This window comes from Drosophila elegans, unplaced genomic scaffold (assembly GCF_018152505.1).
Source record: "Drosophila elegans isolate 14027-0461.03 unplaced genomic scaffold, ASM1815250v1 contig_433, whole genome shotgun sequence".
Lineage (NCBI taxonomy): Eukaryota > Metazoa > Arthropoda > Insecta > Diptera > Drosophilidae > Drosophila > Drosophila elegans.
The window spans coordinates 160492-185875 of NW_024545820.1; the positions used below are offsets into that span (position 1 = coordinate 160492).

The 25384-nt window shown below is 34.9% G+C and overlaps 1 protein-coding gene across 3 annotated transcripts in view; it reads left to right on the forward strand.

Annotated features, from left to right (window-relative positions):
* The first annotated feature begins 1838 nt into the window (after positions 1-1838).
* Positions 1839-25384, forward strand: part of LOC108135014 (scavenger receptor class B member 1) — a 308793-nt gene continuing 285247 nt past the window's right edge. For 2 of the 3 annotated variants that reach the window (XM_041708918.1, XM_041708919.1), the window contains exon 1: positions 1841-2317. In XM_041708918.1, coding sequence (XP_041564852.1) covers positions 2065-2317 — 253 coding nt within the window. In that variant the 5' untranslated portion in view covers positions 1841-2064. Of the gene's footprint in view, positions 2318-25384 lie in introns of all 3 variants that reach the window. The other variant, XM_041708921.1, reaches the window with a different exon arrangement.

Consider the following 25384-nt stretch of genomic DNA (forward strand, 5'->3'; position numbering starts at 1 on the left):
TCCTTATTAATTAAAAAAAGAAAATTTAATTAATATAATGTAGCATCAATTTTTTTAAGGACACCAAAGAACACAGTTCAGACCCCAGAACATAAAAAATTATTTCTGCCCTTGCTTATGATTTTATTTTAGATAAAAAAGCTCTAGTAAGAATTTTTAATCATCAAATTGGCTTGTCATAGATTTCTGGGCATTCAAATAAGTATAAAATGCTTTTTATAAAGGTCAGAAATGGGTTGAATTCTTTAACGCTGTATTAGAGAAAAGTGTGTTATTTATCAATAATTGCGTAATCTCAATAACTATAAGGACTCGAAGTTAGAAAAAAACTGTTTCTGGCATTTTCATCGTCAAAATGTGTACATAGAAACATCATTTTGTCTATAATTTTTTAATTAAATCTATCTTTTTTAGTCGATTTCTCGATCAACTAGCGGGTTTTCCCAAAAGTGGTAAAGCAAATGTTTTTCAGCTCAAGCTACTTAGCATAGTAAAATTGGTTTCAGGGCCCAAAACATCAATTTGATTCAAACCAACAAATAAACAGAAAGACAAAAGTTTTCATTTCATAAATACAGTCTATATCTTGTTTATCGAATATCTTTTGAACGAAGCATCGTATCGTAAGCGTATTTAGCGCCAGAACTTTTTGCTCCACCGGCTCCAATAGCTCCAGTATTCGAAACAATTTTATTAGCACTTTTACCCCCATTTATCCTGAATCAATTGACTTTTTACAAGAAAGTATTAGCATGCACAAGATCGTTGTTGGTTTTATTATTATTATCATAAAGCTGCTTATGATATAGCCGTTTAAAACTTAAGTTTTAACTGCAATTGCAATAGGAATAGACTTTTTTTTAAGGTTTCATATTAATAGCTTTAAACGTCTAAACACGGACCGACAAACAAACATGAACATAATATATAGGTATACCTTATTCATACAGTTTTCCAAACTTTAGGCAGAAATTAAAAAGCCTTCTGCAAGGGTATGCCTTAGGGCGGCATCTGAGTGAAAACTCGGTATAGACAAATTGTTTTTTAACACACGCATAAAAATCGAAATATACTCGTTATGTAATTTAATGCCAGCCGAAGCTAGATTTCTTTCTTGTTTTATATTGTGTTTGTAAAAATTGTAATGAGTTCTAAGAATATATAAGTTATAAATAGTTTTTTTGGTTATACTATTTATGTTGTTTTTTATTAAACAGAATTATATTTTTAATAAATAATAAATTTAAACACTATTATTGAATTATTCTAAAAAACTAAAATTTGTAAAATAATAAAAGAGAATTGATTAAAACCAAAATAAATAGGCATCCACCAGGGTAAATATGACCATTAAATCTCTTACAAATCTGTAGATAACACTGTAAACACTAAGTGAAACTTTTGTTTTACTACAAAATCCTAAGAAGAATGCTTTAAGCTACTTAAATAACACTGCAAAAAGGTAAGGGGTCCGTATTATTTTATTAAATGTAAAAGCTGAAAAGCATTCATTGAGATCTACTCAATGTGATTTTAAGCAATGTAACATCTAGCCAAAAAACAGCTGATATGGTAAGTCCCCAATGCAGTGCCAAGCAGCGGAATGCCAACAAAATCTTAAACTGGTTTTGCTCAGGGGTACTTGTTGATTTTTGGTTTTCGCCTAGATCAGAAGACCGGCTGAAAACAAAGCAACAGCTGAGAGAGTATCTCGGAACTCAAGACCCTAGACTGTTGGTAGGGCCACGCTCTCTTTCCGTTGCTCTCTCTGAGTGTTCTCTCTAGATAATAACAATACACTAAAGTTGGTGATTGCCTGGTTCATTGAATATACTTCCATTCATATGTGAGCAATGCTTGTGAACAGACGCAAACGCGGTATAAGATAAAATACCTTGATAACAAGTAAATGTACCCTTATAAATAAGGAGCTGCAGCAGCAAATGCTAATACAAGTTTTTAAGTGCTGCGGTTACAAAAATCAACTCTAAAAGTGTAAAGTGGCAAACAAATTTAAAAACGCAACTCGGTGTACTCAAAATTTTAATAAACTCAACTGCAAATATGAAGGATTTGTTTGCGCGCCGTTATAGTGCAGTTTGTGTAAGCGATGAAGAGGCCAACAGTCAGCGGCCATCGATAGCGATGCATGGATTTGGAATGGAATTGCAACCCGACGCAGATCCTGCTTCGTCATGGGCCACTCAGACCTCCATTCGCAAGAGTCTCAAGGCAAATCGTTCGATGAATCCGATGGACATGTTGGGTAGCTTTTTCAACGAACCAAACCAAAGCAACCGCAATAGAATTCCTACCCGTAAGTTCTAGAAAATTCAGAACCGAGGAATTGTCCCTAAGAAAGAGGTCTTTCTAATCATATCTATGTGAAGGTCATAATCACATAAATAGTCATATTGTAATCATCAATTATAAGTTTCGTGATGAACCTATGTATTTGCTTTAGCTTTAATCACTTTTTGTTAGACTTGCTTGGACGCGTGTTTGACAAATGCGGAACAGTTAAAATAGAAACCTCTCATAAAACCATCAAAGCTGTTAACTTCCTGTTTGTTTTTTGTTTTGATCAGCAAAAATGTAAAACAAATAAAATCAAAAGTCGACAGTGACATAGATACTTTGATTGGCTTCGAGATTTCGCAAACTATTTTGACAAACTACAAACAACTTCGAACACAAGTTATATCAATTACGTATGGATTCAGTTCGACCTTGAACTTGACCATAAAATAAAACCAAACAACCTGAAATTGATTTACATTTTACTTTCCATATATGAGTCGTAAGGCAAGTGCCAGTTTCAAATTTCGTGCTATCGGTTGACTTACTGTTGCTTATGCTGGGGGATAGCAACAACGATCATAGCTGACCTTAAATGGTTACTGACAACCTAGTTTTTGTGAACATAGTAACATACATGCAGTACAAATATAAAAAAGAGTTTATACTTAAAAAACCTTAATATTTTATTGCCTTATAAAAAGCTTTATGTACTTGCATACATAACATTTTTTTCATAAAATGTATTTGGTTATTATTTGATACTTCTTGGACATACTACCAGGGAAACGTTTCAGATTAAACCTGCTCCAAAAACTCCCTAAAACTATTAAAACTTAAAAAAAAAAAATGTTGTTTGGATCTATTTTAATAAATTGTAGACTTGGCATTTATCATAAAATTAAGCATTTCGGGCTTTCATAATTTTAAATAAATCTGTAGTCAGTTGCACTCATTTTTCTTCTGTGCGGATATTTTTGAAAAATAATAATCAGTATTATCACAAATACATTGTCTTACTGCATATTTATACCCTTGCAGAGGGTATTACAATTTCAGTCAGAAGTTTGCAACGCAGTAAAGGAGACATTTCCGACCCTATAAAGTATATATATTCTTGATCAGCACCACTAGGACAGTAGATCTAGCCATGTCCGTCTGTCCGTCCGTCTGTCCGTCTGTTTCTACGCAAACTAGTCTCTCAGTTTTAAAGCTATCTGCATATAACTTTCTATTGCAGCTAGTCAAAAGTCGGAACGAGCCGGATCGGACGACTATAGCATATAGCTCCCATAGGAGCAATCGGAAAAAGTTTGTTAAGAAATTATTACTTTGCTGTTTTTAAAAATTTTTTTTAGTTCGAATTTAGTAATGGTTAAATATTTAAGAATTACGGCTAAAATTTTATCAAAATCGGATGACTATAACATAACATAACACATAACATAACTTTTCTATTTCTAAATTTTTTTTAAATTATTGTTGACCTATTAATAATTTGACAGTTTAGAATTACGCTCTTAATTTTATTAAAATCGGAAAACGATATCATATAGCTGCCATAGGAACTATCGAATAATTGAGCTGTAAATCATCATAGCTTCAATGTTTTAAACATATACGCAAGTAAATCATAATTTTAATGTTTTCAAGAATAATTAATTTTTGCAATAGCTGCAAGGGTAAATAAACTTCGGCTTGCCGAATATTTTTTCCTTTCTTGTTTTTGTATACATTAAAATGTTCATACTTTCGGATTTTTTTTTTCTTAAGTTACACAAATTTACAAAATGCTATATAACTGTCATTAATAAAATACGTATATGTAATCAGTAATTGAGGAAACGAGTTTGTCATACAGTTTCATCAAACTGTTTAAGCTGATGATTGTTATGTTTCCAAGCTTTAGATTTATAGATTAATTGTTTGGAAACAACTAAACTATTTTTGTAAAAAAGGGCGATATTAACCAAAAAATCATGTCGTGAAATAAAAATATCGTAAAATATCGTGAAAAGAAATCGAATTTTAATTTTCGCTATCTTTCTTTATGTACACAAGTAAGACAAATTCTATTGCATGGAATAGATAAATTTTAAAATTCTCTAACTTGAAACTCAGTTCTAATTCTACCTAATTGCAACTTTCCCAAAACTCTTCTTTCAATTGCATGTAGCATATAAGATAAAATGGATCGGACGACTATATAATGTAGTTCTCATAGGAAAGAACGGAAAAATAAATAAAACAGTTACGTATTTTTTCTTTTTATACCCTTGCAGAGAGTATTATAATTTCAGTCAGAAGTTTGGAGTGCAGTGAAGAAGACATTTTCGACTTAATAAAGTATATAAATTCTTGATGAGCATCACTAGGAGAGTCGATCAACCGTCCGTCCGTCTGTCCGTCCGTCTGTCCGTCCGTCTGTCCGTCCGTCTGTCCGTCCGTCTGTCCGTCCGTCTGTCCGTCCGTCTTTCCGTCCATCCGTTTGTTCGCAAACAAGTGTAAGAACAATCGACATAGTAATGGCTTAAAAATTCAAAATTACGGGTTTAATTTTATTTAAATCGGGAAACGATGTAATAAATCTGCCATAGGAAAGATCGAGCAATGTAGCTGAAAATCGTCATAGCTTCAAGTTTTTAATAAAAATCTAAATTAAGATGTTTTAAAGAACATTTCGATTTTGCCTAGCTTTAAGGGTATATAAACTTCGGCTAGTCGAAGTTGGCTTTCTTTCTTGTTTTTATACGAATTATACAAATATGTTTCAAGATATAGTAATGGTTTACTATCTCGGATTTACGTTTTTAGTTTTAATTAAAGCTCAGACAACGATATCGTACAGCAGCAATAGAAAATGTAGAAAACAAGAAAGGAAGAAATCTTCGGCAAGCCGATATTTATTTGCAAAAATTAAATATTCTTGAAAACATTAAAATTATCATTTACTTGCGTATATGTTTAAAAACATTGAAGCTATGATTTTTTGCAGCTCAATTATTCGATAGTTTCTATGGCAACTATATGATATCGTTTTCCGATTTTAAATAAAATTAAGAACGTAATTCTGAACTGTCAAATTATTAAAAGGTCAAAAAACACTTAAAAAAATTAAATAATAGAAAAGTTACATTTAAAAATAAAATTTTGTTTAATATTCCCATAGGAGCTATATGTTATAGTCGTCCGATTTTGATGAAATTTAAGCCGTAATTCTTAAATATTTAACCATTACTAAATGTCGAAAGCTAAAAAGACAATTAAAAAACAGCAAAGCTAAAATTTTTTTTTTTTAATTTTTTTTCCGATTGTTCCTGTGGGAGCTATATGCTATAGTCGTCCGATCCGGTTCGTTCCGACTTATGTACTGCATGCAATAGAAAGACAACTTTTGGGAAAGTTTCATGTATAGCTATAAAACTGAGGGACTAGTTTGCGTAGAAACTGACGGAAAGACGGACGGACAGACGGACATGGTTAGATCTACTGTCCTAGTGGTGCTGATCAAGAATATATACTTTATAGGGTCGGATATGTCTTCTTTACTGCGTTACAAACTTCAGACTGAAATTACAATAACTTCTGCAAGGGTATAATCAGCAGAAAATCGACAGAGCTTTCTTGTTTTTAAAATCGAAATATCGTTTGATAAACTACATAATTTTTGTAAATGTGCAAGGGCATATAACAGGGGTGCTCAAAACTGCAGAGCATTTAACAAAACATTTAAAAATAAGAAAAGCAGCAAACTTCGGCAAGCCGAAGTTCATATACCCTTGCAGCTATTGTAAAAATTTAATATTCTTGAAAACATTAAAATTATGATTTACTTACGTGTATGTTTAAAAACATTGAAGCTTAAATGATTTACAGCTCAATTATTTGATATTTCCTATGGCAGCTATATGATATCGTTAACCGATTTTAATATAATTAAAAGCGTTATTCTGAACTGTCACATTCTTGAATAGTCAACAAGAATTTCTAAAAAAAATTACAAAATAAAAAAGTTACATTTTTTGAAATTATTTCTATTGTTTCCATGGGAGCTTTATGACATAGTCGTCCTATTTTGATGAAATTTAAACCGTAAACCGTCTGTCCGTCCGTTTCTAGGCAAACTAGTCTCTCTGTTTTAAAGCTATCTGCATGAAACTTTCCGAAAAGTTGTCATTCTATTGCAGGCAGTATATAAGTCGGAACGAGCCGGATCGGAGGACAGTAGCATATAGCTCCCATAGGAACCATCGGAAAAATAAATAAAAAATAAATTATATCTTTGGTGTTATTTTAAATTCCTAGGGGAGCTTTATGTTATAGTCGTCCGATTGTGATGAAATTTAAACCGTTAATCTGAAATATTTAACCATTATTATATGTCGAAGAACTAAAAAGAAAATTAGACAAAAAAGAAAGAAAACTTCGGCAAGCCGAAGATCATATACCCTTTCAGCTATTGCAAGAATTAAATATTTTTGCGTGTATACGTATAAGTTTAAAAACATTAAAGCTATGATGATTTGCAGCTCAATTATTAGATAGTTGTTTTATATATTTTTATTATTTCTATGGGAGCTATATGATACAGTCGTCCGATTTTGATAAAATTTAAACCGTAATTCTAAAATATTTAGCCATTACTAAATGTCGAAGAACAAAAAAAATTAAAAAACATCAAAGTTATATATTTTTTTTCCGATTGTTCCTATGGGAACTGTATGATATAGTCATCCGATTTTAATGAAATTTAAACCGTAATCCTAAAATATTTAACCAATACTACATGTTAGAGAACTAAAAAAATATGAAAAACAGCAAAGTTATACTTCTTTTAATTTATTTTTTCGTTTATTCCTGTGGGAGCTATATGCCCGATCCGACTCGTTCCGACTTATATACTACCTGCATTAGAAACACAACTTTTGGGAAAGTTTCATGCAGATAGCTTTAAAACTGAGAGACTAGTTTGCGTAGAAACTGACGGACAGACTGACAGACGGACGGATAGACGGACAAAACAAAAACGTTAACTTTTTTAAAATATTTTTATTGTTTCCATGGGATCTTTTTGTTATAGTCGTCCGATTTTGATGAAATTTAAACCGTAAAACGTCTGTCCGTTCGGCAAGCCGAAGTTCATATACCCTTGCAGCTATTGCAAGAATTAAATATTTTTGCGCCATAACAACGCAATCAGTTTCTCATCCTTTTCGTCCAAGTTGGCAAATGCCTCGGTCGCATTATGGATGTTCTGCTGAGCATTAAAGAGTTTAGTAAACTCACTCATGTTCATTAATTTTAATTAATTTCTTTTGGATTTGCCAAAATTTAAAAGTAAACAAACCCAGATCAGCTGTTTGTGCCACTCACATGTTGGAGTAGCATTAGCTAATTGCTAATGCGCCAATGGAATCAGGACATTTAAAAAGTCCACTAATGCGGTAATTTAATAATTATTCGATATCATTTGTGGAAACTAAAGCAAATTAAACATGGAGGACCAAAGTAAGCATTTTCGGCATATTTTGCATTTTTACTTCCGAAAAGGAAAAAAAGCGGTCGAAGCTCGCGAAAAATTGTGCGAAGTGTATGGTGAAGATGCCATGAGTGATCACCAATGACAGCGCTGGTTTGCCAAATTTAGGCTTGGAGGTTTTGGAGTTAAAGACGTCCACCGTTCTGGTCGACCATCGGCCGTTTTTGACGAAAATATTGAAAAACAAGAAAGAAAGAAAACTTCGGCAAGCCGAAGTTCATCTACGCTTGCAGCTACAAGTATTGCAAGAATTAAACATTTTTGAAAACATTAAAATTATGATTTACTTGCGTATATGTTTAATAACATTGAAGCTATGACGATTTGCAGCTTAATTATTTGATAGTTATTTTATATATTTTTATTATTTCTATGGGAGCTATATGATATAGTCGTCCGATTTTGATAAAATTTAAACCATAATTCTGAAATATTTAACCATTGCTATATGTCGAAGAACTAAACAAAAAATTAAAAAACAGCAAAGTTTTAATTTTTTCAATTATTTTTCCGATTGTTCCTATGGAAGCTATATGCTATATTCGTTCGATTTTCATGAAATTTAAACCGTTAATCAGAAATATTTAACCATGTCGAAGAACTAAACAAAAAATTAAAAAACAGCAAAGTTATAATTTTTTTTTTTGTTTATTTTTTCGATTGTTCCTATGGGAGCTATATGCTTAAGTCGTCTGATCCAGCTCGTTCCGACTTTTATACTACCTGCAATAGAAAGACAACTTTTGGGAAAGTTTCATGCAGATAGCTTTAAAACTGAGAGACTAGTTTGCGTAGAAACGGACGGACAGACTGACAGACGGACAGACGGATATGGCTAGATCGACTCGCTTAGTGATGCTGATCAAGAATATATATACTTTATAGGGTCGGAAATGTTTCCTTCACTGCGTTGCAAACTTCTGACTGAAATTATAATACCCTCTGCAAGGGTATAAAAACAGCAAAGTTAAAATTTTTTTTATTTATTTTTCCGATTGTTCCTATGGGAGCTTTATGATATAGTCGTCCGATTTTGATGAAATTTAAATCGTAATTCTGAAATATTTGACCATTACTAAAAATCCAAGAACTACACAAAAAATTAAAAAACAGTAAAGTTATATTTTTTTTTCATTTATTTTTCCGATTGTTCCTATGGGAGCTATGTGCTGTAGTCGTCCGATTTTGATGAAATTTAAACCGTAAATCGGAAATATTTAACCATTACTATATATCGAAGAAGTAAAAAAAAATTAAAAAACAGCAAAGTTATAATTTTTTTTATTTATTTTTTCGATTGTTCCTATGGGAGCTATATGCTATAGTCGTCCGATCCGGCTCGTTCCGACTTCTATACTACCTGCAATAGAAAGACAACTTTTGGGAAAGTTTCATGCAGATAGCTTTAAAACTGAGAGACTATTTTGCATACAAACGGACGGACAGACGGACATGGCTAGATCGACTCGCCTAGTGATGCTGATCAAGAATATATATACCATATAGGGTCGGAGACGTCTCCTTCACTGCGTTGCAAACTTCTGACTGAAATTATAATACCCTCTGCAAGGGTATAAAAATGACATGACTTTCTTGCCAACCCAATATTTCAAAATATCAAACCTGCACACACATAAACATACGCAACACAACGGCGCAAACTTGGAGGAGGCTCAACAAAGCAAAAAATACTCAAGCAGCTGAAAAGAAAGGAGAACACAAAACACAGCACAAAGCATAATTAACGTTGGCTTAGCCAATTTTTCTCAATTAAAAAAAAAAAAAATTTTTTAAATAAAGAAGAAGAGAAACAAAAAAAGCCGAAGTTCATATACCCTTGCAGCTATTGCAAGAATTAAACATTTTTGAAAACATTAAAATTATGATTTACTTGCGTATATGTTTAAAAACATTGAAGCTATGATTTTTTGCAGCTCAATTATTCGATAGTTTCTATGGCAACTATATGATATCGTTTTCCGATTTTAAATAAAATTAAGAACGTAATTCTGAACTGTCATATTATTAAATGGTCAAAAAACACTTAAAAAAATTCAATAATAGAAAAGTTACATTTAAAAATAAAATTTTGTTTAATATTCCCATGGGAGCTATATGTTATAGTCGTCCGATTTTGATAAAATTTAAACCATAATTTAACCATATTTAACCATTGCTATATGTCGAAGAACTAAACAAAAAATTAAAAAACAGCAAAGTTATAATTTTTTGTCAATTATTTTTCCGATTGTTCCTATGGGAGCTATATGCTATAGTCGTCCGATTTTGATGAAATTTAAACCGTAAATCAGAAATATTTAACGATTAATAAATGTCGAGAAACTAAACAAAAAATTAGAAAACAGCAAAGTTATAATTATTTTTCATTTATTTTTCCGATTGTTCCTATGGGAGCTATATGCTATAGTCGTCCGATCCGGCTCGTTCCGACTTATATACTACCTGCAATAGAAAAACAACTTTTGGGAAAGTTTCATGCAGATAGCTTTAAAACTGAGAGACTAGTTTGCGTAGAAACGGACGGACAGACTGACAGACGGACAGACGGATATGGCTAGATCGACTCGCTTAGTGATGCTGATCAAGAATATATATACTTTATAGGGTCGGAAATGTTTCCTTCACTGCGTTGCAAACTTCTGACTGAAATTATAATACCCTCTGCAAGGGTATAAAAACAGCAAAGTTAAAATTTTTTTTTATTTATTTTTCCGATTGTTCCTATGGGAGCTTTATGATATAGTCGTCCGATTTTGATGAAATTTAAATCGTAATTCTGAAATATTTGACCATTACTAAAAATCCAAGAACTACACAAAAAATTAAAAAACAGTAAAGTTATATTTTTTTTTCATTTATTTTTCCGATTGTTCCTATGGGAGCTATGTGCTGTAGTCGTCCGATTTTGATGAAATTTAAACCGTAAATCGGAAATATTTAACCATTACTATATATCGAAGAAGTAAAAAAAAAATTAAAAAACAGCAAAGTTATAATTTTTTTTTATTTATTTTTTCGATTGTTCCTATGGGAGCTATATGCTATAGTCGTCCGATCCGGCTCGTTCCGACTTCTATACTACCTGCAATAGAAAGACAACTTTTGGGAAAGTTTCATGCAGATAGCTTTAAAACTGAGAGACTATTTTGCATACAAACGGACGGACAGACGGACATGGCTAGATCGACTCGCCTAGTGATGCTGATCAAGAATATATATACCATATAGGGTCGGAGACGTCTCCTTCACTGCGTTGCAAACTTCTGACTGAAATTATAATACCCTCTGCAAGGGTATAAAAATGACATGACTTTCTTGCCAACCCAATATTTCAAAATATCAAACCTGCACACACATAAACATACGCAACACAACGGCGCAAACTTGGAGGAGGCTCAACAAAGCAAAAAATACTCAAGCAGCTGAAAAGAAAGGAGAACACAAAACACAGCACAAAGCATAATTAACGTTGGCTTAGCCAATTTTTCTCAATTAAAAAAAAAAAAATTTTTTAAATAAAGAAGAAGAGAAACAAAAAAAGCCGAAGTTCATATACCCTTGCAGCTATTGCAAGAATTAAACATTTTTGAAAACATTAAAATTATGATTTACTTGCGTATATGTTTAAAAACATTGAAGCTATGATTTTTTGCAGCTCAATTATTCGATAGTTTCTATGGCAACTATATGATATCGTTTTCCGATTTTAAATAAAATTAAGAACGTAATTCTGAACTGTCATATTATTAAATGGTCAAAAAACACTTAAAAAAAATTCAATAATAGAAAAGTTACATTTAAAAATAAAATTTTGTTTAATATTCCCATGGGAGCTATATGTTATAGTCGTCCGATTTTGATAAAATTTAAACCATAATTTAACCATATTTAACCATTGCTATATGTCGAAGAACTAAACAAAAAATTAAAAAACAGCAAAGTTATAATTTTTTGTCAATTATTTTTCCGATTGTTCCTATGGGAGCTATATGCTATAGTCGTCCGATTTTGATGAAATTTAAACCGTAAATCAGAAATATTTAACGATTAATAAATGTCGAGAAACTAAACAAAAAATTAGAAAACAGCAAAGTTATAATTATTTTTCATTTATTTTTCCGATTGTTCCTATGGGAGCTATATGCTATAGTCGTCCGATCCGGCTCGTTCCGACTTATATACTACCTGCAATAGAAAAACAACTTTTGGGAAAGTTTCATGCAGATAGCTTTAAAACTGAGAGACTAGTTTGCATATAAACGGACGGACAGACGGACGGACAGACGGACGGACGGACAGACGGACGGACAGACGGACGGACAGACGGACGGACAGACGGACGGACAGACGGACGGACAGACGGACGGACAGACGGACGGACAGATGGACGGACAGACGGACGGACAGACGAACATGGCTAGATCGACTCTACTAGTGATGCTGATACCCTCTGCAAGGGTATAAACATGGTTTTGCTAGAGGGAAAACGCTTGAAAGAAACCTCTGGCTCTAAGCGCGGCAATGAATAGCCGTTTCGATGAACATGCCCAGCTGATCAAGTCTACCACCACGGTCTGGTGTCAAGTCTGGGTGTCACCACGGAGATGAAGCAGATGGCTGATCGCATGTGGCAGCTGGAGCAGGAGGTTGAGGAGCTACGCTCCCTAAAATCCCAAATTGCCACGGTGCAAGGAAAGCTTGACGCACAGAGTGCTGAAAGCGAGGCGTGCGCAGTGCGTATGCATGGCTTACCTTTTGTGGAAGGAGAGAAACTAAGGCCGCTGGGATTGTGCACGTGAAGTGCAGTTGGAGAGAGGACATTTACATTATCCAGCTGCTTGATGAGCTCTCAGTGATCACGGCTGCTGAGTCTGCTCTCCCCTCTCTGGATCCAGCGCACTGGTTGCCGAAGGTACCCCTCGTGCTGCCCAAAATATCTTTCGTCAATAACATCTCTTATGCAGCTTTATTTTTATAGTTTTCAAGAGTAATTTAGGTTTTCTTTGGTAATCTCTTTTCGTTCAAATCTAGCTTGTGCCTTCTCTATTCATATGTGCGTTTCCCAATTTACCTTATACCCCACTATTAATGAAGGTCAATACAAATAATGCAACAGCGAGCAGTCTGCTGAGAATTCTCCACAGAAATGCTCGAAGCTTGGTCAGAAAAATGCATGATTTTATGGATCTATTTTTTAGGATCAAATGTTGATGAAGTGTGTGTTCCAGAAACATGGTTTGTAAGTGGTTACAGTGATGTTCCTTAAATGCTCAAAGCTTGGTCAGAAAAATGGATGATTTTAGGGATCTATTTTTAGGATCAAATGTTGATGAAGTGTGTGTTTCAGAAACATGGTTTGTAAGTGGTTACAGTGACGTCCCTTTTGAATGTGATGGCTACGTGTTGCATAGGTCCGACAGATTAAAACACTCAGGTGGTGTAGCGATTTTTGTAAGCAACAAATACACTTCAAAGCTTATTAAATCAAACCCAATCGAAGGTAGAGTTGAATATTTGTTTGCAGAAGTCGTAGATCCTAGTTTCAAGTCAAAAATGTTAACCTGTTGTATTTATAGACCCCATCGAATGACCGAATATACTGATCTCTTAGAGTCTGTATCAGACATATCTGTGGCGAAAGAAAACGTAATCCTGGCCGGAGATCTTAACAGCAACATGATCAGAGAACAAAGTGTGCAAAATGAATTTAACTCTCTTGGCCTAAACTTCGTAAACTGCCAACTACCTACGCATTTCACAAGTACCTGTAGCTCTTTGTTAGTTGTTTTCTTTGTTAATGAACCGTCAAAAATCGTTCTCTATGACCAGTTGTGTGTGCCAGCGTTCTCTTAACATGACTTGATATATATGACATATGATTTCATTTCTGAAAATTCAACACGATTGTTTAGCTATAGGGACTATATGATTTATAGGGACTGGACAAACATTTATGACTAGACTTCGTCAAAGGAACAACTTCAATTATTACACTCCAACATTCGACCGGTATTTGAACACTGTGTTCCATTAAGTACAAAAACACAAAAACCTGTCGTACAGCCATGGTTTAATTAGGAAATTAAAAAACAAATTCGCCTTTGCACATCATTTTTAAACAACTGAGAAATTTAGTCACAAAATCGATCTCTTCTTCCAGAAGTAGATTTATAATAATAAATTCGCCAATGCAGAGACTCCTGGTCAAGTTTGGAAGGATTTGAGAAGCCTGGGCATAGGAAAACAAAATTCCGTGGCTAAATCGGGCCTTGATTTAGACGCCCTTACTAAGAAATTTTCAGAGGTTCCTTCCGTTATTCCTACACATAATTTATACCTGATCTCAACAACATCCTGTGATATTATTTTTAGCTTTATGTATGTACGTCCATGTGATGTCCTTGAATGTATACTTAAAGTGAAATCAAATGCAGAAGGTCTAGATAATGTTAGCCCCAAATTTATAAAAATGTTGCTTCCAAAACTAATTTGTTATGTTACCAATATTTTTAATACGGTTTTTACCACGTCAATGTTTCCTGATTGCTGGAAAATTGCTAAAATTTTGCCCGAAATCACGAAATGAATTTAGACCATTTTTCATTTTTCCTTTCCTTGCAAAGTCATTTGAGCAATTATCATAGTTGTCTTGCAGATGCAAACTCACCTGGAGAACAATAATCTTCTAAGTTGCAAGCAATCAGGTTTCAAAAAACACAGAAGTTGTACAACTACCATTTTAAAGATATCCGAACACATTCTCCAAAAAAGCAATGACAGCAAAGTAACACTGTACAATTTCTCTTCAAGTGCAATAAACCTCATTCGAACATATCTCTAAAACAGGGTGCAGTCCGTCGTCTCCGGGTCGCAAAAATCTTCATTTCTGCCTCTCACACAATGATTCCCACAAGGCTCAAGGTTTTAGGTCCACTGCTTTTCTCGTTATTTGTAAATTATCTTCCTAAATGTATGTCTGTATGTGATGTGCACCTATATGTAGATGATGTTATATATTACCCGTCCCCTAAGTCAAATTAGTGAGTGTATTAGAATTAGCAACAATGAAATTAAACCAATTAATGATTGGGCTGATGCGAACAGGTTAACACTCAAATCATTCAAATCAAAATGCATATGTCAGAGATGTATAAGAAGCAAAATGTAAAAAAATGAAGCGTTAAGAAAGAGAAAGAATATAGAACAAAAGAAACTAAGCAATGAGTTATTTGTGGTTCCTTTTATTTGCATAATTGGTGAGAGCGAGGATTGAGAACGAGAGAGAGTGACGTCTCATCCGAGTGTGGCGCGGTCGCGTGTTGGTTGTCTTTGAGAGAGAGAGAGAGAGAGAGAGAGAGAGATCAAAAAGGAATGGACAATTGGATGAGGCAATGCTGCATGGCGCGTGCCATGGAAAGGGTGAAGAAGGAAGAAAAGGGCAGTTTGCTCTGAGATCTAAGATAGAGAAGTACACGTTGACCGCGACTCACTGCGCATCAGTACCGAAATTCAATGGGAAGAACAAGAAAAGTCTCAGCCTCTGACATCAGAAGTGGGATCGGCTCAGGCCCAGCGTGACAGTGAATGGCGATCGCTGTTAGAAGCACAAAATCTACGATTTATCGAAATACTAAAAACAATGCAGCAGCCTGCTTCAACAAATTCAAGTGAAAAATTGATTAGATTGCCAAAGTTCAATCCAGACGTGGCTGAAGCTGACGCCAGCGCCTGGCGCAAAACAGCCGATATGATTTTCACGGAGCATCCCCTGGAGGGCAGTGCGCTAATTATTTCGCTGAGCGGAGCACTATAAGGGAGTGCTTCCCAATGGCTGGCACTGATAAGCTATGCTGGCATAACCTGGCCAAAATTCCAAGAATTATTTGTTCTTCGCTACGACGATTCTAAGACGCCGGCCGCCATCTTGTTAACTATTCTCAACGGACGGCCGAAAACAGGCGAGTTCTTGTCAGCATATGGTAACCGATTAGTGACGTCTCTTCTGACGAAATGGAAGGCGATGGACATCGAGGAGATAGCTGTCTCTTTCGTACTGGCACACACGTCGCAAATCGACACTAGACTGCAGCGTCTTCTGTTTACCACCAATATAACGAACAGAAATGAACTGCAGCAGCAGTTGAAGGCATGCATACAGGAAGCAAAGTGAGCATCTGGCTTCAGATCATTCGATCGGCACCGACAGGAAGAGATTCAAGGCAAACACATCAATGGAATTTCCGGACACAAAATGCTGGAATGCCGTAAGAGGAAGGCAGAACAATCAAAACCAAGTCAATCGTTTGGAAAACCACTGGCGGGACGAGACAGGACTGGAATGACTTGCTTTAAATGTGGAATCGTCGGTCACATTGCATCCGCATGTATGAAGGGGACAGCAGCATCGAGTAGCAGTATGAACGAGAAGCGAGTAGATGTCTGTGCAGTGTTGGAGCGCAAAGGAATTTTATATCAATTTGGTGAGGCCTGTCCATTCTTGTTCGACTCGGATGCTGCGTGCTCCTTAATGAAGGCAAAGCTAGCAGAGAAATTCGCGGAAAAAAGACTAAATAATTTAGTCATTCTAAAAGGAATTTGCGCAAATACTGTACACTGTAATTCACAAATACTGTCCACCATACAAATTTGTCAATTTAATATGGAAAGACGACGAGTATTTGAAACATGACATAATGATTGGTCATGAAATATTGGCACTAGGCCTTGGTATAATGATGGATGCTGATAAATTAAATATTTTTAAAACTAAAGTAGTCAATTCAATATATGATGAAACTATTATAAGTCATGATGAGCTATATGATAAAAATTATGATTTAAGTGATAATGATAAGTTGAAATTGAAGAACATTTTATTATTGGAATACCGAGCAGGCGTGTCTCGACTGGAGAATTAGAAATTCGTTTATTGAATGCCAACAAGACTGTGCAGAGACGCCCATATCGACTTGGCGTAGTGGAGAAAGAATTAGTTACAGATAAAATCAAAGAAATTTTGGCGGCTTATATAATTCGTACAAGTAATTTTCCACTCGCGAGTCCAATTTTGTTAGTGAAAAAGAAAGATGGCAGTGATCGGTTGTGCATAGACTACAGAGAGCTAAATGCAAATACAGTGGCTGGAAAATATACATTACTTCTAATATCAGATCAAGTGAACAGACTGCGTGGGGGTAAATACTTCTCTTGCTTAGATATGGCTAGTGGGTTTTATCAGATTCCAATAGCTGCAGGATCCATAGAGCGAACCGCTTTGAACCAAATCCGCGAAAAAAACAAGCTCTGGCTGGACTATCTCAACCAAAGAATGTGTCACAATTGAGACAATTTATAGGTTTAGCGTTGTACTTCCGTAAATTTTTCAACAGTTCTCTGAACAGATGAAACCGTTGTATCAGCTGACTTCCAAAAATAGTGGCTTCGTTTGGAAATCAGAGCAAGAAGAAATACGTCAAAAGATTATCTCAGTACTAACTCATGATCTCATTTTAATTATATTCGATCCGCAATATCCCATAGAGCTGCATACAGATGCAAGTGCAAGTGGTGCCATTCTCATGCACAAAATAGACTGTAAGCCTAGAGTGATCAAATATTTTAGCAAATATTTTAGCCCCCAGAATCGAGATATCATTCTTACGAACTAGAGACCCTCGCAGTATACAACGCAAATATTTTAGCCCCAAGAATCGAGATATCATTCTTACGAACTAGAGACCCTCGCAGTATACAACGCTGTTAAAAGTTTCCGCCATCACCTTCACGGTCGAACGTTTGCAGTATTTACAGACTGTAATTCATTAAAAGCAAGTCGAACTAAAGTAGAACTAACGCCGAGAGTGCACCGTTGGTGGGCATATTTACAATCATTTGACTTCACTGTGAAGTACCGCAATGGAAACCGTATGGCGCACGTGGACTTTTTATCCAGAAATTCGATTGTCACTGAATGTGAAACAATGAATAGGATACCCGAAGTTCGCATCGACTTGACAGAGGTGACAGACAACTGGCTTTTAGCTGAGCAGCAGCGTGATTCGTGCTTAAGGGAAATTATAGCCCATTTGAGTGATGGAGAGATGCAGGAGAGTTTAGCGAAGACTGAGTTAAGGGCAGGAATTCTATATCGGAAAATTCAGAGAAATGGAAAGACACGCTGTTTACCTGTAATCCCAAGAGTCTTTAGGTTTTCTGTAGTAAATCATGTCCATGAAGCAATTATGCATTTGGGATGGCAGAAAACGGTAGACAAGGTTTACGCGCAGTATTGGTTCGAGCACATGTCCAAGTACTTACGAAAATTTGTAGAGAACATGCAAGCTGGCAAAGCCTTCAGCAGGGAAATTCAAGTGGAACTGCATCCAATTCCGAAAGTTGAGATACCTTGGCACGCTGTGCATATTGATGTTAGTGGAAAGTTGAGTGGTAAAAATGATACTAAGAAATATGTCATAGTACACATAGACGCATTTACTAAATATGTTCACTTGTATCATACTTTGTATTGAGATGCAAAAAACTGTATTAAGGCTTTAAAATCAACGATATCACTCTTTGGGGTACCTAACCGTATCATAGCAGATCAAGGTAGGAGTTTCGCTTGTGGAAAATTTCGTGAGTTCTGTTCAATGCACAAAATAAAATTACATTTGATAGCAACAGGTGCAAGTAGGGCCAAGGGACAAGTGGAGAGGGTCATGAGCACGATGAAAAGTATGTTGACAGCGGTAGAGATAGGAGAACGTTCCTGGCAGGATGCACTTAGTAAGGTGAAGTTAGCCATGAATTGTACGACGAATAGGGTGATAAAGTATAGCCCATTAGAATTATTGATTGGAAGAGAGGCCAGGCCAATGGGTTTATTGCCAATAAATGTAGAAACTAAAATTGTAAGCAAGCGAGGGCTAGGCCAAAGAAAATATTGAAATTAATGGGAAATATGAGAAAAATTGAGTTGATAAGAATAAGGCCAAGATTGTAAAACACAAGGTTGGGGATCATGTCTTGCTGAGAAGTGAAGAGCGGCATCAGACCAAACTGGATCCTAGCTTCCTAAGAACCTTTCGTGGTTGCCGAGTTGTTGGAAGCTAATCTATACCTGTTAAAATCGTTGAATAGCAAGCGAACGTATAAGTATTCACACGAAAGTTTGAGAAGGCGGCCAGACGAGCAAATCTTTGATGAGACCATTGAGAGAAGTGACGGTGGTGAAAAAGACACTCGTCGTGGGTCATCAAACACAGGGGCTAGACCAGATCAACAATAGTCATGCCTGGTATGGATGATATTGTGTTGTGCACAACACAACAAGTGTGGAAACAGGGGTGTTCTGTCATGGCGTGTGACGCGGTAGACCGGTTGAGCAAGTTTGAAAAGACTCACTGTATGATGTGAGGAAGCGAGATAGCCTGTGAAACCGACACTTGATGACGCGGTTTATGAAGTTATGTGTGAAGACTATGTGTTTTGATAAAATGATGTTGAGAGATAAAAAGAGAAATGAAGCAAGAATGGTACCAACCTAGTGTTACAGTACGCTCACGAGGACGTGTGAAAGTCAGGAAGGCCGTGTCGGAGATGTATAAGAAGTAAAATGTAAATTAAACTGTAAAGCGTTAAGAAAAAAATGAATATAGAACAAAAGAAACAATGCACTGAGTTATTTGTGGTTCCTTTTATTTGCATAATTGGTGAGAGCGAGGATTGAGAACGAGAGAGAGTGCCGTCTAATCCGAGTGTGGCGCGGTCGCGTGTTGGTTGTCTTTGAGAGATAGAGAGAGAGATCGAAAAGGAATGGACAATTGGATGAGGCAATGCTGCATGGCGCGTGCCATGGAAAGGGTGGAAAAGGAAGAAAAGGGCAGTTTGCTCTGAGTACCATCAGTACCAAAATGCAACGGGAAAAACAAGAAAAGTCTCAGCCTCTGACACATACTAATCCATAAAATACCAATTGACTTTAGAATTTAGAATTTGTTAAACGAGCCACAAATCTGGGAATAGAATTTAATTCCACCTTAACGTGGGATGACCATGTGAACAAAACCACAGGAAAACATATGGCATGCTCAGGCAGCTATCCTTATCCAGAAACCTTATTCAACAGAATATCAGGATGCTTGTAGCGAAAACCTGCATATTTAACTTTGTTTTACGGTATTGAAGTATTTGGAACCTGCGACGCCATAAGCATGCGAAGACTAAAAGTTGCCTTCAACTCAATTGCGCGATATGTTTTTAATGTAAACCGCAGGGAGCACATAACATGCTACTCAAATAAGATTTTTGAACTAAGCTTTGAGACATGGATTAAGTTTAAAACCCTCTTATTTCAGCATAAACTTCTGACTAAAAAGAGCCGCAGTACTTAATTGAACATGTGCAACCGGTTTCGTCAGCTAGAACAAACAACATTGTCTGCAAAAGATTAAAATTGGCGATGACGGAAAAACACTTTCATACAGGCTGTTCGCTATTGGAATAACCTCCCAAACAATATAAAAAGTATAAAAAACGAAACGCACTTTAAAAACGAACTTATAAACTATTTAAAGGGCACATGCAAAGTTATTTTCATTTTAATTTATTATTTTTAATGTTTATCTCATTTTGTTACAACTTCAATTCATTTCTTTATGTTGCTCATGTCACCAAAACCTATTAAATGTATTTATCTGTAAATGTTAAATTGAGTATTGTTATTGTAACGTAATGTTATGTAATTGTACTTCTAGTATTTACGTTTTTTTGTACGAATCACAAAGTATTTAAGTTTTAATGTAAAATTCACAAAGTGACCGATGAAACTTAAAAGACTAAGTCTTATATCGTCGGGATACCAAAACAAATAAATTAATTAGTTAATTAAAAGCTATATAAAAGTAAACGAAAAAAATGCACGTATAAAAGTGAACGCAAAGCTGAATGCATATAAAAGTAAACGCAAACCTAAATGTAAACCTAAAAGTAAAAGCAAATCCAGATCATTACGCATATAAAATGAAGTAAATTCGAAATCGCCAAATAAAAACATCAAACCTAGCGAAGACATAAAAATAAGGCTAAGTTCTACTAAATAAAATCAATACAATTATACAAAAATTAAAATGTTAAAAGAAATGTGAACATAAAACAAGAATACATAAGGAGAGAACAATAAGTTCGAAAGCTTTTATCGTTAGTTATCAATTAAGTTAAAAGATGCGAATATAGGCAAAGAGGAGTGACATGTAAAATTCAAAAGATGTGTATGCAAATTTCGGTCACGTTAAAGACGTGCAGACGTATGAGCCGATAGGGTTGTAATTTCCGAACTTTTTTGGCTTGCATGTGTTTACAAATTTTCAGCAACACCGCTTTCATCAGTGGGACATCTCAGGTGAGCCAAGTTTGAACCACTTAATACCCTTCGACAAATTTAAAGTTCTTGAGTCTTATCCGAAATTTTATTACGCTATTAATTGATCGATGTAAACTTATCGCAATAAAAAAACCTTGAAATAGAAAAATAACTAAATACTAAAAATGTCTGAACGCTAACGATAGTATTTCTAATGAAACAAACAAGAAAAGAACATTGAAGTAAAAGAGTAAATTTGTAATTATCAATTTAAATATATTTTATTTATCATTTTTACCAATACTCTGAACTGCAATTGAGATCGCACTATATATGAAGTTATGAAAATTTAAAGTTTTATAAATTATGATACATTCCAGTTTAAACAATACCTGTATACAAGATAACTAAATTTAAATTAGGTTCATATCTTTCCCTCTTATATATGATAAATAAACAAACAAATTTTTAACTCTATACTTTATTGGATATTCGTTCCTGGGCAAGTTATTATGTGCACTACTTGAAGTTTCAATAATAACAACGTTTGCTGCCAGACGGCCAAACGCTGATTTAACAAGCCTTGATCGCGAATAGAAATTCGCAAATAGTTTTGTGCACTTAGGAACACTGCATGGTAGCGAAACGAAGTGATCTAGTGAACTTGTATGATTTCCTCGCATATGTTGCAAAAAAATATTTTCACTTGAAAATGTGTTGTGGCAAAGCTTGCAAATCAATTCGATTTTTAATTTGATTTTAAAATATTTTTATTTCCTTTTTTATATTGTTTTGCTTAACAATGAGAAATAAAATCTACAAAATTTTAAGTGTATGCTGAATTCAAATTGCTTGACAAGACAACATTGTAATGTAGGTATAGGTTTCTTAGGCTTATCTTTTATGTTTCATTGGCTTATAAGCAAATTAATTGTAAATATTATAAGTGTATGCCGAATTCAATTTGCATGGCAGGACTATATTGTAATATAAGTATACCTATGTAAGTAATAAATTTTAAATATCGTTTAAAAGTTCTGATACCAACCTGTTTTTAATATCGTTCTTGAGAATTATCTTAAAAAAATAATTTTGTAAATAGGTCCATATCAGGGATGCTTTTTCGGGATATTCAATATTAAGAACTTGAAATATTTAGAAGCATGCTATAATGCTTTCCAAAATATTTCTGAACTTATAGTAGAATCACCAATACCCCAGATTTTTGGTTGACACCTTTTCATTAAATTCAAGGCTTCGTCGACTTCAATCTTGGTAAATGTCTTTAGCTTTGAAAGAGTCTGCTTCCAGGTGAAAAATGCGTTCCAGACATCTTCAAAAGTATACTTTATGTTCCGGGTTCTGGTTTACCCACAGGGCTGGCAGCAAAAAGCAAATCAGAGCGTCCTTCATGTCTATGAAAAAAATTATATAAAAAAACAATAAAGGAGCTTTGTTAATTATAATTTTTTAAGTATTTATGGCTAGCTTGTATTTTTTAAAAATTGGGTATTTAAAATTTGCATACCCTTGAAGAGGGTATTGTAATTTCAATCAAAAGTTTGCTACGCAGTGAAGAGCGCAGCATATCGTTGAAAGAAAAGGAAAATTAAAAAATTATTATTTTTTTAATTATTAATTTATTAATTTTTTAATTATTATTAATTATTAATATTATTAATTTACTTCGAGATTTACCCATTGTTTACTATTTCATAATACAGATTTTAACTTAGCAAAATCGACATATTATTTTGGAAAATATACGCATAAAAGCCAAAATGTAGTTCATATACTTTTCGGCTTGCCCAAGTTTTCTTTCTTTCTTGATAAATATATAAATTTGGACTTACCACTTGACTCCTCATTCGACTTTTGTAAGAGAGCACAACCATTTTTGCTCGATATGTTTTTTAATATTGGGAATATATTTGTTTTAAAATAACCACAGTTATCCACGATTAGCTTTGAGTGTTTTGCTAGTTCACATTCACCTGAAAAACTAAAAAAATATTATAAGCATTTGAAATTAAAAGAGAGATAATTGTAAATTACCTTCGTTTTCTAAAAATTCTCTAGTTTCAATCGACCAATCTTTAACCTCAGCTGAAGCCACACTTTAAAATTTTTTTTTAAGTTGTAATACTTTGCGTATAACAAGACTCTTGGTTTTTTCCTATGATTTTTATAAAATATGTATCCTAAAAATGAGTAATGGTGTAATGGAGTATTAAATATAAATAAATATATAAATTTTGTCATACCTTTATTTCTGTGTCAAACAACCCGATTATTTGCTCAGCGACATCAAAAACATTTGTTGTGAAATCTTTATGTTCACTGATCTAAGTGTTCAGCAACAATTGCACTGATAAGCTTTCTTAGTTTGAGTTTCAATGTTCGCTCCTTAGAGTAATGTTTAAAAATGTATTTCGAGTTCTCTAACAAAATTTTAGACACGTCCACCTATACATTTAAAAAATTTGAATACAAACCGAATACTGTGGAGATAGGGAGAGAACATTACTCTTCTTCTTAGCGTTTAAATATAATTGTTTAAATATAATTGACAACTGGGGGATACATTTAAATTGTTTTTTCGTATAAAAATAATACCGCTGATTGAAAAAAGACCTTAGCACACACAATTGCAATGAATTCTCAAAAATTCGGTCACACTTGAAAAAGTAAAGTTTTTACACTAGGGAAACTGTTTTTTAATGATTACGTTATTTTATAACGTAATGCACCACAGAGCACCATTCATTTGACGGATGGTTTGTAAGGTTTTGCCGTGCCAGAAGTTTCCCAGTTGGTTCTAAACGGTGAAATTAACGTTCCTGGCCTCACGTTTCTACCCGATGTTTAGCCGAAGTTTTTTCGGTGCAACTATAAAGTCTTGGCGCGAATGAATTTGTATTGCCATCTTTGTTTCTGTGAACCAGAAGCGTTGTCGAAAGAGAATTGGGGGCTTGGTAGGCTGAAGCTCCCCCAGGCTGCAATTTAAATACAGAGTACATATAAGCCATTATTTAAAAGTTTAGAAAACATTAAAAATTTTTTTTTTTTAATTGCTTTGCTATTTAACCATTAATTCTTTTCTTTTGGATACTAACAATAAGTGTATCAAATCTTATGGAAATAACCTAACTAACAGTCGTATGACTGAGTTATGAGGCTCTGAAATTTATTGCTGGGTTGGGAGGTCGTTACGTTGTAGACGGGTTCTGCTGGAAACCCAAGTCAAGCCTCTTGCAAGATGATTTGGGTGCACAGAGAAATGTACATTGAAGGTCGTTTTTTGTTTGTCTATTTCATCTTTTACTGCAAGAATGCCGAGGTACCTGTGGATGTCTGGGTTGCCAAAGTGCCCCAGTATAGTTCTCAGATTTTTGTTTGTGCGCGCTGTATGATGTCTATATTGCTGCTGCTCCCGTTCCCCCATAGCTGGGAGCCATATGTCCAGATGAGCTTGAGAGTTGGAATTGTACAGCAGGACCTTGTATATCAGACGCAGGGACGATTGAGCGCTGAAGTGGAAGGTGCTGGCTTTTAGTTTTAAAGTAGTTTCTTGCATTCGATGTGTCTTCTCCATGTTAGTCGCCTGTCTAGGTGCGATAGTCAGATAGCCACCTCTCTACTATGATAAGGTGATTGGCTATTTGACTTGTTGCTTGGATTGGGCACCTAGAGCGACTTAGGATTACAGTGTCGTCAGCGAACGTAGATTTTGTTAGTTGCTCATTCGTAGGAATATCCGCTGTATATAGGACGAACAGACTAGGTCCAAGTGCGCTTCCTTGCGGGACTCCACATTCGATACATAGTCATCATATGTTGTTGTGTTGCAGCTTATTGCGAAGACTCTGTTGTAGAGATACGAATTAAGTAGCTTATGAGTGTATAAAGGCAAGTTTGTTTTGATTTTATACATGAGGCCATTGAGCCAGACTCGATCGAAAGCTTGAGATACATCGAGGAATATTGCGCAGCAGTATTCCCGATGCTCGAAGGCTGTGCGAATTTCTGATGTTAATCTGTTAACTTGTTCCATTGTTCCATGGCCTTGACGGAAGTCAAATTGATGTGCCGGGATGACATTTTGTGCTTCCAGATATGGTATTATGCGTCTTATAAGTACCTTTTCCAACAGTTTAAACAGACAC